At 43.8% G+C, this 15,424-nt stretch overlaps 1 protein-coding gene across 2 annotated transcripts in view; it reads left to right on the forward strand.

Moving 5' to 3' along the window:
• NFXL1 (nuclear transcription factor, X-box binding like 1) overlaps nt 1-15,424 on the forward strand; it is a 149,926-nt gene that overhangs the window by 94,832 nt on the left and 39,670 nt on the right. For both annotated transcript variants that reach the window (XM_077477531.1, XM_077477532.1), the window contains exon 19: nt 83-152. In XM_077477531.1, coding sequence (XP_077333657.1) covers nt 83-152 — 70 coding nt within the window. The remainder of the gene's footprint in view (nt 1-82; nt 153-15,424) is intronic.

Genomic DNA, 15,424 nt, shown 5'->3' on the forward strand with positions numbered 1-15,424 from the left:
GAGCTGCCTTAACTGCTGAATATCATTTTGATTGGCAGGTCCTCATTCAAATAATCATTTTAAGATATTTGTTTTGTTTTAGAAAACTTACTTTGGCTGATGAAAAGGAAAAGAATATCCTGACTTCGTGCAAAAATCAATGTCCAAAAGAGGTAAGAATAAGAATGGAGTCTTGAAGACTTGCCATGTTTAACTTTCCGAGTAATTGTGAAGGAGCCTGTAAACCTAGACACGTTTATCCCAGAAGCAACAAAATCGTATAACCTTTGAGTAGTAAGAAGTTTTTGTTATCCAATCCTTGCTGATCATTTTCCATTTGTCTGTTACTTAGTTACTTTGCATTTTTCTTTTTTTAAAGTGTACCCATCTGCTACTTACAATTGAAGCAGCCATATTGTGGGCTAAAATAGTTTGTGGGTCAGGAATTCTCATCATAAATGTTCATGGTCTCTGGATAATTACATTTCGCAATTTATCTATTTGGGATCCATTTTTCTTTTAAAGAAACAAGTAAAACGATGAAATGTGATAATTTTTTCCTGTAAAAGCAGGACTTGTTGAAGAGGGCTACCTAGGTAAATGTATAGAAGATGAAGGCTAACGTTAAGACAGGATTACCAAAGCTTTATTAACTTGCAAGAGCATTTTGAGCCTAAGCTAGGGGCATGGCTCAAACTTAACAGGGACACTTGCACATCCAGAGCTTTTTACCCAGATAAACTGAACAATGTAGCTGCTTCTTCCATGAATTATTAGGTTATGATGTGATTGAGTACAAACAGTCCAGTACATTAAAAATTCTATTGTTATAATCTATATCTTTCCAATTATTTAACCACCTTTCTCTATAACTTAGGGAGCCTACAGTTTGAGACTCTTTTGTTACTTGGTTAGGTTCTTCACAGTTTGTCTCGTGTTTTTATTAAATGTCGGTTATAAAGTGAGACAAAAAGACAGCACTCCTTATGACAACCAGTCTAATGTAATCTTTTTTTCATACATCATGGGGCACAGAGTTACACTAATATTCATTACCTGCTGTGTTATACTTCATCTCCAGGTGAATGGACACTGCTAGACCAAAGGTCTTTAGACAGGAAGTGATCCCATATATAACCGCTCCCATACAGGAAGTATTTCCGTTTTTTACCAGTGTCTGCAAGGTGGATGGCACAGTTGTTTCAGCTGTCTGAGCTCCAGGTTTCTAGTCCCACAAAGGGTTCTTAAATGAATCAAGCGATTGACCAAGTGGATCCATTTGACACAGGCTTTATAGACTGAGATAAATGGTACCCGAGCCTCGCAAAGAAGGCTCAAGATCCTGCAAGGTTTTGCCTTTAATGCGACCTTCAGGCACTGCACCCTGCGAAGTGGAATCCTGGACACCACAGCGCTAAGGCATTCCTGCAGGGTGCTGTACAGGTCCAAGGGAGTGGACCCTAAACATGAAGAAACATGTACCCAGACCTCGAAGATTCTTAAGTGACAGGAACCTGTCGGTGAAGGGTGAAGATTGGGCTCTTAGTTTCTAAGCTGCCCTGCACATGGATGGTTAAGTGAAACCCCTTTATTTACTTATTGTGGGGTGTCCCAGTGATTGTAACAATCAGTTAAGCTATCTAGAGTCTGGACACCTGTCTGCGGTGACCATACGCAGGGTGGGGGGGGGGGGGGTTGTGCTAGCTCTGGGTTTTTGCAAAGTGTACATTTTTTGCTTGTATCTGGCTGTTTTTTACTTGTATGATGGCGCACCGTTGTGCGCCATTTCGCCTTTGTTCACCATGACGCACGTGCATTCGCAAGAGCGCCACTGGGCTTAGCGGTTTGTTTGGCGTCCATGATGCACGTGGCTTTGCCGCACATGCGTTGTAGCCTTTATCTGAGCGTACGAATATTTGCGTCATATGTGAATACAGCCACACCCATTTGTAGGGACCGCGCACGTGCGTGCGGACAGCCAGCCTAGACAAGCTGTGTATGCACACGGTGCTTCCATAAGGCAGATGTGAGACACAGCAGGCTCTGAACCAAGCATTTGCAGCGGTGCATTTCTCCTTACCCGGGTCACATGAGTCACCAGGTGTTGCTTGGCAGGCTAAAGGTGCTTAGCAGGATTGTTGCATAGGGGCTTGGTGAGCCCTATTAAAGGGTCTCCCTTCTGAGGTGTGTTACTACTACACCCAGGTACTCTCTTTGTGGCTAGTAAATGTCTTCAAAAAAGAGTGGGATTAACACTACAGGGAAGGGCACACCTATGTCATAAGTAGTTCTTGATGAACCTAGTCATATCCCTAGTGTTGTATCCCCTGAAAGACCAGAGGCCTCCGGGCATTCTGAGCCGCTGCGCCTATCTGGTATTGTGCCTACAGTAAACGCTGCAGCTTCACCCTTTATTACCAAGGATGAACTGTCCTTGACCCTAGCCGGGTTAGAGCACAGGATTGCTGACATAATGGCCTCCATCCCGCAGGGTGGCAAGAAGCATGACAGATCCCCCTCCCCTGAGCCTCCTAGTTTGGAGCAGGAATGGGTTGAGGATGGGGAAGAGCTAAAAGCTCAGGACTCTGTGGAGAGCCTGGTGTATGAGTCTGCTTCCAAGCAAACTGGACAAGAAGATATGCAGTTGATGTCTGCCCCTCAGTTGCAGAGGCTTTTGATCCCGACTCTTACCAAAATGGTAAGTTGCCTCCTGCAGAGGTTACTGAGCCCCCCTGGTCATCTTTGGGGTCCCTGGAGTCTTTTCAGGCCACACAAGCTTTCACCTTACACCCTCTGTTGGAATATGCGGTTTATACTGATTGGGAACATCCTGACAGGATTTTTGTTCCTTTTTAAGAGCTTTTCCCTTTTTTTTATATCCCATGGTAAAGTTTAAGAAGTGGAACATGCCAGCCGTAGATGAAGCAGTCTCTTCCTTGAAACAAGAACTTAACTTGTCCGGTAGATAACTCACAGGGTTTGAAAGACCCTGTTGACAACAAATTGGAGTCATTATTAAAGGCTTCCTTTTCTTTGGCCAGTTCAGCTATTCAGCCAGCTGTTGCAGCAGTTGGTATCTGCCAGTCCCTAAAGGATCAGATCCGAGGATGAGCTGGCTGAAAATAAGACAGATATTCCTTGAGTGCTGTTTTTTTGCTGTTGACGCCTTAAAAGGATTCAATACAGCATGTTTCTCTTTTGGCTCTTTTGTCTGTACATATGCGCAGACTTTTGTGGCTTAAGAACTGGTCAGCCAAGCTTCCTTGTAAAAAATGTATTGGCAGTTTCCCCTTTCGGGGGGGGGGGGGACATTTATTTTGTTATCATTTGGACAAATATATCCAAACAATTTCCAGAGGGAAGAGTTCTCTACTCCCTGTGGAGAAAAGCACCAAGCATCCCTCATTTAAAACCTCAAGGACTGCTTCCTCAAATGTCTCAACGGCAAGGCAATTCCACCACCAACAGGGCGATAGGGCCAGGGGCAAGTTGCAAGGCAAGGGCCAAAAAAAGCCCTGGGTCCCAAACTCTTCTAAACCCAGCACCAAGCCCTCCTTTTGAGGTGACGCCCCCACTGTATTGGGTGGGGGAGGCTGCTGCACTTTGCAAACATTTGGAGAACAATAGTTCAAGACATGTCGATCACCTCAACTATATCCCGCAGTTATAAGCTGGAGTTGGGAGGGGTTCCCCCTCAGAGGTTTCTAAGATCCAGCATTACCTCGGATCCTCCAAAGAGAGACTTATTTTTTTCAAGCACTACATCATTTTATGCATCGAGTGATTGTACAGGTTCCTGTATCCGAAAGAGTGAACCTGTTTACGGTTCAAAAACCAAACAGGGACACATGGCCCATTTTTAGACCCAAGATCCCTACTAATCCAGTCCTTTAGGATGGTGTCTGTCTGCTCAATTGTAGCCCTGCACAAGATGGGAGACTTTTTACCCTCCATCGATATAAAAGACGCATATTTACGCATGCCTATCTTTCAGCCTCATCAGAGGTTCCTGCGATTTGCAGTAGAGGAATGTAATTTTATGTTTGTGGCTCTACCCTTTGGGCTTGCTACAGCTCCCCAGGTGTTCACAAAGGTCCTAGCACCAGTACTGGGTACTTTAAGGGCCCAAGGGATTCTGGTGCTCAGGGTATCTGGATGACCTCCCGCTCAGAGATCACTCATTACAGGCTCTAGAGCAGAGCGTAACATGCACAGTGCAGTATTTGAAAAGCTTAGGCTGAATCATAAATACCGAAAAGTCAGCCTTGAAACCAGCTCAAAGTATAAAGTATTTAGGTCTAATCCTAGATACGTTCCAACCAAGAGTATTCTTGCCACCCACAAGGATCTGTGGCCTGAAGAATCGGGTGCGTCAGATGAGGGGCACCAGACAACCCTCCATTCGGCTCTGTGAGTCTTCTAGGGAGGATGGTATCCTCCTTCGAGGCAGTGCCCTGTGCCCAGTTCCATTCCAGGCCTTTACAACAAGACATCTTGTTGGCTTGGAACAGGAGAGGACAAGCCCTGGATTATCCAATGTTCTTATCTCCTTGGGCACGCTTAAACCTAAACTGGTGGTTGTGAGATCAGAATCTGCTAAAGGGAAAATCCTTCCGCCTGGTAACTTGGTGAGTACTGACTACAAATGCCAGTCTCTCAGGCTGAGGAGCGACCCTAGAGGGGCTCACAGCTCAGAAGAAATGGTTAAGGACAGAACAGATCTTGCCCATCATTGTCCTGGAATTATGGGCGGTACGACTGGCCCTACATTCCTGTACAGATCAGGACTGCACTATCAGGATTCAGACTGACAATGCCACTGCATTGGCCTATATAAACCACCAAGGCGGTGCCAGGAGTCATTCAGCTCTGAAGGAGGTGAACCACATACTAGCCAGGGCAGAGGGACATGTGCTGATTCTATTGGCAGTCCATATCCCGAAAGTAGAGAACTGGAAGACTCGGTCTTCAGTCGCCAGTATCTCGGTCGCCAGTAGATCTGCCTTGGGGAATGGTACAAATTTGCCAATGTTGGGGATGGCCAGAGGATGACCTGGCATCCAGGTTCAACAACAAGCTACAGCAGTTTGTGTCCCGAACAAGAGATCCTCTGGCAATCAGAGCAGATGCTCTGGTATTTCCATGGAGCCAGTACTGCCCGGTTTATGCTTTCCCTCCAATCCCTCTCCTTCCACATTTGTTGCGCAGGATTCGGAGAGAGTGAGTTCCAGTCATTCTGGTGGCACCAGCCTGGCCCAGAAGGCCCTGGTTCCCGGAGATTGTGAAAATGACAATAGACGGCCCATGGATGCTTCCATGTCGCCCTGACCCACTGTCTCAAGATCCTATATTCCATTCCAATTTCCAGTCTCTAAATTTGACAGCATGGCTATTGAAGCCAGGGTGTTAAAGGACCGTGGCATCTCGGGACCAGTGGTGTCTATCCTAGTGAATGCTAGAAAAGCTGTCACTAGGAAGATCTATCATAAGGTCTGGAAGGCTTGGCATCATCGAAAATGCGCAATTGGGAGAGTTCTCTCTTTTCTACAGTCGGCTGTGGAAATCAAATTTGGCTTTGAGTACAATCAGAGGTCAAGTTTTGGCCCTATTAGTATTCTTCCAAAGGCCTATAGCCTCCCATTCACTGGTCCGAACCTTTATGCAGGAGGCAACTTGCTTGCTTCCCCCCTATAGGTCACCTATGTGTCTTTGGGACTTGAACTTGGTGCTGCCTGTGTTACAGAAACAACCATTTGAGCCTATCAAGGAAATTCCATTAGGCTTGCTGTCACACAAGCTAGTCTTCCTGATGGGCATCATCTTGGCTAGAAGGGTTTCGGAGTTGGCTGCCCTTTCGTGCAAGGAACCATACTTGATCCTTCACCTCGACAGAGTCGTGTTACGGCCTGTTCCCTCCTTTTTGCCAAAAGTGGTGTTGGCCTTTCATTTAATTCAGGACATTATTTTGTCGTCTTTTTTTTTTTTTCTCAGCCTTGTTTAGCGGAAGAGAGACAACTGCATTCTTTAGGCATTGTCCAGGGAGTCAAGGTTTATTTGTCTAAATCTGCGGAGATCCGAGGATCGGACTCTTTACAGGTAAAAAAATAAATAAAATCCTTTTATTTGAGTAGACACAGAGGCCATTTCAGGTAGGTAGACACAGAAAATCCTTTTCTTGTAGACACAGAAAATCCTTTTCTTGTAGACACAGAGGCCCCTCCCCTCTTTTTGAGGATTCAGTGCTTGCTAAAAAACTGAAGTACTTCCTGTATGGGAGGGGTTATATAGGGGATCGCTTCCTGTCTAAAGACCTTTGATATACCAGTGTCCATTCACCTGGAGATGAAGTATAACCCAGCAGGTAATGAATATTAGCCTAACTCTGTGTTCCATGATGTATGAAAAAAAGATTACATTAGACTGGTTGTCATAAGGAGTGCAGGATGTTATAGCTAAATATGATGAAAAAATATAATTTTTTTTAACATACCAAATACTAAAAAATGTCTGCAAGGATCTGAATGTTGTTAGCACCCCATTACATTAGTGCAATGAGTCAAGGCTACTCTCAGAGCAGCTGTCAGTAGTAGCTGCGTGTTCCTTCTGTAACAAATGCAATAGGATCCAAAGGGCTGCACACTTGAAAACTGCATGCACTTTATTGATCATTAGTCATGAATAAGCCCTAGTAGCTCAAATGCATTGTTTTTCCTTGATCCCACTGTGTCTACTGTTGCTGTATATGGTGTTTTTGTTAACCACTAGAGATCCGCGCTATAGCCGAATGACGGCTACAGCGCGGACCTGCTTTGCCGGGACTACGTCTATTGACGTCATCCCATGCACGAGCATCCTGCGTGCCTCCTGAGGGGCTCGCGCAGTGTGCTCTGTGATCAGCGAGTCTATGAGACTCGCCTGATCATGGATCGGAGCAAGGGGTCGATCCCGACCCCTTACCACTTGATCAGCTGTCAGCCAATGACAGCTGATCATGTGACACAACAGAGCCGGTAATGGGCTATTTTTCCTCCTGGCGCTGACGGCCCCGATCACGGCCAGCTTATCAGTGCCCACCTGCCCCCTGCCAGTGCCAGCTAACTAATAAAATGTGCCCCCCATCAGTGCCACCTATCAGTGCCCAAAATCTGCCTCAACAACAGTGCTGCACCCCAGTGCCACATATCTGTGACCATCAGTGTCATCTACCAGTGCCCAGCAGTGCTACCCATCAGTCCCATCTATCAGTGGTACCTATCAGTGCCCCTTAGTGCCACCCATCCGTGCCCATCAGTGCCGCCTTATCTGTGCCTATTAGTGCCGCCTTAACTGTGCCTATCAGTGCCCACCAGTGCCGACTCATCGGCGCATTTCAATGAAGGAGAAAAATAAACTGTTTGCAAAATTTTATAACAAACTAAGAAATGTTTTATTTTTTTATTTTGCATCTTTTTTTGTTTAGCAAAAAATAAAACTCCCAGCTGTAATTAAATACCACCAAAAGAAAGCTCTATTTGTGGGAAAAAATGATAAAAATTTAATTTGAGTACAGTGTTGTATGGCCGTGCAATTGTCATTCAAAGTGCATCAGCGCTGAAAATTGGTCTGGGCAGGAGGGGGGTTTAAGTGCCCAGTAAGCAAGTGGTTAATCTCAGTAAAGTGGATGTCATTTTCAAGTGTACAGTCCTTTGAAACCTATTGTATTTGTTTCACATGGCTGGATGAGCAGTGCTTGCACCTGAATACACTGGAGGTGAAAAACTGTGCAGTGAACCTTACCTGGAGCAGCAGCATGAACATTGAGTGTGCATGTTCCTTCTGCTGCAATCTAAAAGCCCGTAGACACAATAGAAAATATGGGTAGTATTTATACAGGGTCCTATACATTCAAAGTATAACTAAGGGCAAAACTTTTTTTTTAAAGTTTTGTATAGAGGGGAGAAGAATTAGAACATCTGTTGGGTTTTATTACAGTCTGTGTCCCTGTTAAGGAGATTCATTCTCTCTATATGTTTTGTTTACCATTATAATTGAACATAAAGGAAAATTCCATATTTTGGGTAAAGTAATAGAGGGGAAATCTTTCAATGGGTACACTAATTCTGGTGACCTAGGGGGTCCCCAAGAAATTCCCTTTATTTGCAGTGATTTCCTTTCACTTCCTGTTTAACTGTCGGACAGGAAGTGGAAGTAAATCTCCCCTATGGGACAAAGATGGCAAAAATAAACCTTACAGGGGTTATAACAATTCCTTACTTTAAATCTAAGAAAACAGTTTTGCCTAAAGTTCTACTTTAATTTTGTAACTACAACCCCTGGCTTGTTGGAATATTGAGAGAGCCATAGCAGGTTTGTGTGGTTATTCCTAAAATGATTAAATATTATGTATATGTTTTTTGTTTTTTCATGTTGATGCAGTAGTTTGGTTTATTTAAACTATGATGTCTGGCCTTACTACTTTGCTTTAGGCTCCATGCACACTGCAGCTCAAAAACTGCTGTTTTTTGGAGTTTGGGCGTTTTTTTTAAAAAGCCCATAAACTCCACTCTGTTATCCTATGTGTCTATGCACACATCGGCGTTTTTGGACGTTTATCAGCAGTGGAGTTCATGGGCTGTTTTCTGAACGCCATAAAATCGCCTTCAAGAGCAGTACTGGAAATGTCGGAAAAGGTGTTAAACGGGGGTAAACGCTGTAAAAAGAGAGTTTAGCCTAGTTCGGCGTTACTCTGCTTCTATTCAAAATCAATGGTTCCTCATGGGAGCCCATCGATTTGAATAGAAGCCTCACCAGAAGTCGGATCATCATGATCTGACTTGTGGTGCGACTTGTGTGCTGAGGATGAAGGGGAACCCCTGCCAAACTGAAAAAAAATTGGCGCGGGATCCCCCCACCCCCCTCAGACGACAATACCAATACCAGGCCCTTTGGTCTGGTATAGATTTTAAGGGGATCCCTCTTTGCTGTAAAAATGGCATGGGATCCCCTAAAATCCATACCAAACCCTTATCTGGTCAGGAAAGGGGGTGGGGACGAGCGAGTGCCCCCCACCCCAAAGCACCTTGTCCTCATGTTGATGAAGACAAGGGCCTCTTCTTGACAACCCTGGCCCTTGGTTGTTGGGGTCTGCGGGCGGGGGGCTTATCGGAATCTGGGAGCCCCCTTTAATAAGTGGGCCTCCCATATCCCAGCCCCCCACCCTATGTACCCCTACCCATTCACCTGGAAAAAAGTGTCAAAAATAAAACACACTACACAGGTTTTTTAAGTAATTTATTAGGCAGCTCTGGGGGTCTCTTCGAACTTCAGGGGTCTCTTCCCCTGCCCCGAAGCACCTACCCCAATGTTGAGGGCATGCATCCTGGTATGGTTGGGGGGGGGGGGGGGTGCACGCTCATTCGTCCCCACCCCCTTTCCTGACCGGCCGGGCTGTGTGCTCGGATAAGGGTTTGGTATGGATTTTGGGGGAAACCCGTTCACCGAAAAAACAGTGTGGGGGTCCCCCAAAATCCATACCAAACCCTTATCCGAGCACACAGCCCTTACAATCCATACCAGACCAAAGGGCCTGGTATTGTCTGAGGGGGTTCCCCTTCATCCTCAGCACACAAATCGCACTGCAAATCAGATCATAATGATTCAACTTCTGGTGCAACTTCTATTCAAATCAATGTGCTCCCATAGGGAACCATTGATTTTGAATAGAGGCAGAGAAATGTGGCTAAAAGCTAGCACCGCTAAACATGCATTAATGGCAATGCAAAACTCTGATAAAATAGCGTTTTTAAAGCAGCATTTTCCTGTCAGCAATCCGACGTTCAGAACAGCCGTTTATGAGCTTCGGTGTGCATGGAACCTTAGCTGTTTTCAAGGAATCAATAAAAATAAAAAATATGCCATCATAAGCATACGGCAGAACTCGCGCTAATGCATTGAAAAGCATTCAGAACACTGTCAGCCAATTATACAGCCATTGTCTGTGCTTCTTTTTGAGCTGACATATTGGAATCTGTATATTCAGATAACATTTTAAAGTTTGGTGAAGGACAATATAAGCTGTCAGACAGTTTTTCAGACAATTGCAGAAAATCATTTTAATCTTTTTAGCTGTGAGGGCACAGATTCTAAATAGCACCTGATTTAATCATTTTCGGATAAAACATTTTCCTTGATGGTCTGTTAAGTGACACAGGATCAGAAGTAATGCAAAGAAAACTGGGTTGTATTAACTACAAAAGGAACTGGACACTGGCAACCCCCCCCCCCCAACTTTAGCCAGTGAAGTATAACTATCCAATTCCCATCATGCTTCAGTTTTTTTGCTGGTGTCTTGGAGGAGGAAGATCTGTTCTCTATTCATAAAAGTTAACAATCTTTACTAGACATTTTCCCTTTATCTGTTATTCAATTGCTACACTGCTGAGCTTGGCTCTTTGGCAGCTTTCCAGTTAGGCTAATTCTCGGTGCTGCCTTGGAAGGCCATACCCGGACTCTGCTAAGCAGAAGATGTGGGCCTACCTACAATGTGACTCTTGTGCTTACCAGGTATTTATATACCGTGTTTAGCTGCAGAGATCTTTACAGACCCTAAGCCACTGGGCTCTGAATGTGGTTCTCCCAGTCCCTTATGTACTGTGTGTTAAATGCTGAGCTCTCCAGGCCCATGGCCCATAGTCCATGGTAACTTACTCTTGCCTTATATACATTAACATTGTAGGTGCTATCATTATTTTCCCTGTTCCATCAATTTCTGTGGAGAAGTTTAACAAACCATTTCCACAGAAATCAATGGTTGGTTTCTGCAGTTAAACTAGTGCTGCATCACTAGCAGTAGTGTCACACAAGTGCTTTAGACACTCTGTTCCCTCCTTTTCAGGTAGTTCTTTCTGCCTCTATTTCCAAAGGGTATGTGGTTTGGCCACAGCGTGTCTTTGCTGCCATCTATGGCAGGAGCAGGCAACCTTTGAGAGATGGAGATCTACCTGGACAACATTAAAGAGATCAAAGATCACCGAGGTGCAGCGCCCCCTTTTTTTTTTAAATAAATGAACTAGCAAGCCCTCAATAAAAAGTAAAGACAGCATTAAAAACCCAGAAAAAACGAATATCGCTATAAAGAAAAATATAAACTTACCCAAAGTTAGCTTCAGTAAGAAACACTGCATTCACATTCATTCATATTTTTTTCATGTCTGGGGAGCAATTACTTACCCCCACGAGTCTGATGCTGGCGTTAATCTTAAAAACAACATCTGGTACCGCAGGCTGATTTTCTTTTTTTTTTACCTGGTCAGAAATGCCTGCTGCTAGGCAGTCTTCCTAATCTGCCTTCTTCCTGCTCCTCGGTGATCTTCGGTCTTCTGGGTAATGTGGCACGCTATGTTCTGGGAACTGTGTGTTCCCTAACACAGCGCGTCCCATTCACAAAGCGCCGTGCGACTCGCGCATGCGCAGTAGGAAATGGGCAGTGAACCCGCAAGGCTCCACTGCCTGTTTCCCTTAGTACAAATGGCGGCGCTGGGACCCGAGAGCCGAGGGACATGTCGTTCCTTCAATGATATGACGTTTTCCAGTACTGTATGCTGAAAAGCAGTCCCACACCACGATATCCTGACCTCCAAACTTCACTGTTGATGTGGCAGTGTTTTTGTGGTGATGTGCAGTGCCATTTGACCTCCAAACATGGTGCGTATTATGGCATCCAAAGAGTTCAATTTTGGTCTCATCTGACCAGACTATATTCTTCCAGTATTTCACAGGCTTGTCTAAATGTTGTGCAGCAAACTTTAACCACATGCCGACCACCGGACGCCTGTTTACACCGCCGCAGTGTTAGTCATGATAAAAATCGCAGATCACCGCCATTACTAGTAAAAAAAATTCATAATAAAAATGCCATAAAACTGTCCCCTATTTTGTAGATGCTAAACCAAGCAATATACACTTATTATTCACTTATGTATTCTTCTACATATTTTTAGTAAAAAAAAAAATATCAGTCTACACTGTGGAAGATTTTTTTTATATATATATTTTTGGGGGATATTTATTATAGCAAAGTTAAAAAAAAACTGTTTTTTTTTTTGTTTCAAAATTGATGCTGTTTTTTTTGTTTATAGCACAATTTTGTTTGGGTACAGCGTCGCACGACAATTGTCAGCTAAAGCGACGCAGTGCTAAATCGCAAAAAAAACATTTTGGTCAGGAAGGGGGTAAATCCTTATGGGGCTGAAGTGGTTAAAGGAGCTTCAAAGTGCTTTTTCTTCAGCAATGCAGTCTTGCGTGGTGAGAGTGCAAACAGGCCATGGCGTCTGAGTGCATTACTTATTGTTTTCTTTGAAACAATTGTACCTACTAATTCCAGGTCTTTCTGAAGCTCTCCACAAGTGGTCTTTAGCTCTTGGACAACTCTTCTGATAATTCTTTTCACACCACTGTCAGAAATCTTGTGAGGAGCTCCTGCTCGTGGGCAGTTTATGGTGAAGTGATGTTCTTTTCACTTCCCTATTATGGCACCAACAGTGCTCGCTGGAACATTCAGAAGTTTAGAAATCCTTCTGTAAACAATGCCATCAATATGTTTTGCAACAATAAGGTCTTGAGAGAGCTCTTGCTTTTAGCCATCATGAGATATTTCTTGTGTTGCACCTTGGTAATGAGATGCCTTTTTATAGGCCATCAGTTGAGACTGAACCAGCTGATACTAATTTACACTGACAAGGGGCATGGTTCCTTTCTAATTACTGATGGATTTCAGTTGGGTTCTTGACTTGCCATGCCTTATTGAACCGCCCTCTCTTCATGTGTTCAATACTTTTTCCCTGTGTCATTCCATTTTATTACACATAATTTATGAACTTATTTGTTTTGGTTTCTTTGTATGTATGGATTGCATGGGTTGTTATCACCAGGTGGAGACCATATATAGTGAATACTGGGTCCTGGGTTTATTTACACTTTAAAACTATATCAGACAAACTTACCTGTAGCTACACTGGATATCTCCTAAACCTGCACAGTTTAGGAGATATCCCTGTATTTGCATGTGCCGATGTCATCACCACATACGCACTGAGGCAAACTGAAGCAGTGGGACGTAAATGCCGTTGCTTCAGTTGTACTGTGCCGTTACCGGAGTGATGTCATCGCGGCTCCGGCCACAGCGCCGTAGCCACGATACCCAAGAGTAACCGCCCCCCCCAGAGAAATGCCGGCCACTGGAGCAGTGAATGAGGACCGCTGCAGGGGCTTCGATCTCATGTAAGTAATTCATAATGTGCTAGTGTGCTATGCATACTAGCTCGTTATGTTTTTGTCTTGCAGGTTTGTTTTTGTTTTTATGTTGTTGTTTTTTAAAGGTTTACAACCACTTTAACCTAATCAAAATGATCTACCTCCCAAAGTTCTTGTGTATCCTACATTCTACAAGTACACAGTACAGTGAATGAACACTTTTTATCTATACGCAGATTTTATCTGGATTGGATAAGTGCCACACATTACCCAACTCCATATACATGGAGGCCTGTATGTAACTAACTTTTGCTGCTTTTGGGTGGCCAGGTTGACTTATTTATGATAGTGACTGGTTCAAACCCTCAGCAAAGGGAATGTAATGTGGATCCACTGTCAGCTCTCTACCACATAAAGGCTAATCATTATGTAGTTGAAGATGAGAACATCTGAAGTGGTTTTTTTGTTTGTTTTGTTTTTTAACACTTGTCAAGCATATAAACAAAATGGTATATTTAACAGGTCAAACGGAAGCAAAGAATATAAGTTCATTGCTAAGGATTACAAACCCTTTACTGCTTTTTTCATAACACGTGGCATTATCCTTCGATATATTGTATACACATCTCTACTTGTCGCGTACATGTTATTTTCAAGATGCTACTATGCAATGTTCTTGTCCACATCTACCTGGTGTTGCCTGGTGACCCGCTGTCTGCTCCAGTGTGGCAACCTAATTTACTGTTACTGGTTGTTTCAACTCATGTGAAATCACTAACACTGATGATCCACGTGCCATGACCTTGGATCATGGTCAGATTTTCCTAAAAATTCCTTTTATTTAAGCTTCACCAGAAATACCCTACTGCATAAGATATTTTGTAAATGAGCATATGCAACATGCTTTCTGTTTGAGTTCTTTCAAAGGTGTGTTTTGACTTGCTTGTGACCTTTTTAAAGCGGGAGTTCCGCCGTGTGTTTTTTTTTTTAAGTCAGCAGCTACAAATACTGCAGCTGTTGACTTTTAAAATATGGACAATCATCTGTCCAGCGCGCCCGCGATGTCGGCACCTGAAGCTGATCTGTCGCTCGGCACTCGTCATCTTCGCTTGCGGCTTCACTTCCCGGTTCCCTACTGTGCATGCACGAGCTGCACAATACGGACGGTCCCTGCTGTCTCTGGGACCCGTGTGTTTCCCAGCAGACGGGGGAAGGGACAGGAAGTGGCGTGAATACCCGCAGATTCTGCGGCTATCTATGCCCAGAAGTGGGTGCAAATACCTGTATTATACAGGTATCTGCGCCCCCCTCCCCGCTGAAAGGTGCCAATTGTGGTACCAGAGGGGGGGAGGGTTCCGATGAGTGGAAGTTCCACTTTAGGGTGGAGCTCAGCTTTACATCTCACTCAAACTACTTTTGCATTACTGTTGACTTGTGGGGGTTAGATGCCATTTTTTTCTTATTTTGGAAAGACTAGGGAAGAGTTAAAAAAATCTTTTTGAGTATTTTTTTTTTTTTTTACAATAGTGTGTTTTTTGTTTTCTTTTTAATGTAACTCTTCAAGGATGACCAGTAGGACCAGAACTAAAGAATTTTCCCCTATTGAGGATGTTCGTCATGCGTTTTCCAAGTAGCAGTTCAGTAAAATCTTTCATATGAATCCAATTGTTACATTTTCACGTACAAAGCTTACTTGGAACGATATTTTATTTTCTTCTAAATCCCCAAATGTGAAATAAAATCACAGAAACTACTAACACCATTATTTATGTTCATGTTTTTCTCTGTAAAAAAATGTAAAGGACGTTTGCCACATAAATTGTGAGAGAATTCATCATGCCATGGAAAGAAAGCTTTTAAACTCTACATATGTTGTGTGCTTCAGTCCTAAATTTTATTTTTTATTAAAAGAAGATAGGAACTTGTAAAATCATTGCGAGAACCTCTTTATCTGTTGGCAAGACAGATTGTATCTGAAGATCTGGGAGGACAGCGCATCAGTGAGAAATCGGGTGAGTTTGCTCCTGAGACGCTGCTTCCGACTCCCTGTGCTAAATTCATTGCTGTTACCGCTGTGTGGATGTGTCCTCACCCATGACCAATAGGGATGTGCCGAAATTTCCACCGCCGAAACATTTTGGTGTCTCCTTTGTCCTCCGTACTGTGCAAGCGCTACGCCTGCACACTATAGAGCGGACACTATCCAATGGGGGGG

The sequence above is a fragment of the Lithobates pipiens genome, unplaced genomic scaffold, assembly GCF_037356315.1.
Source record: "Lithobates pipiens isolate NorthernLeopardFrog02 unplaced genomic scaffold, aLitPip1_a1.2 Scaffold_13, whole genome shotgun sequence".
Taxonomy (NCBI): domain Eukaryota; kingdom Metazoa; phylum Chordata; class Amphibia; order Anura; family Ranidae; genus Lithobates; species Lithobates pipiens.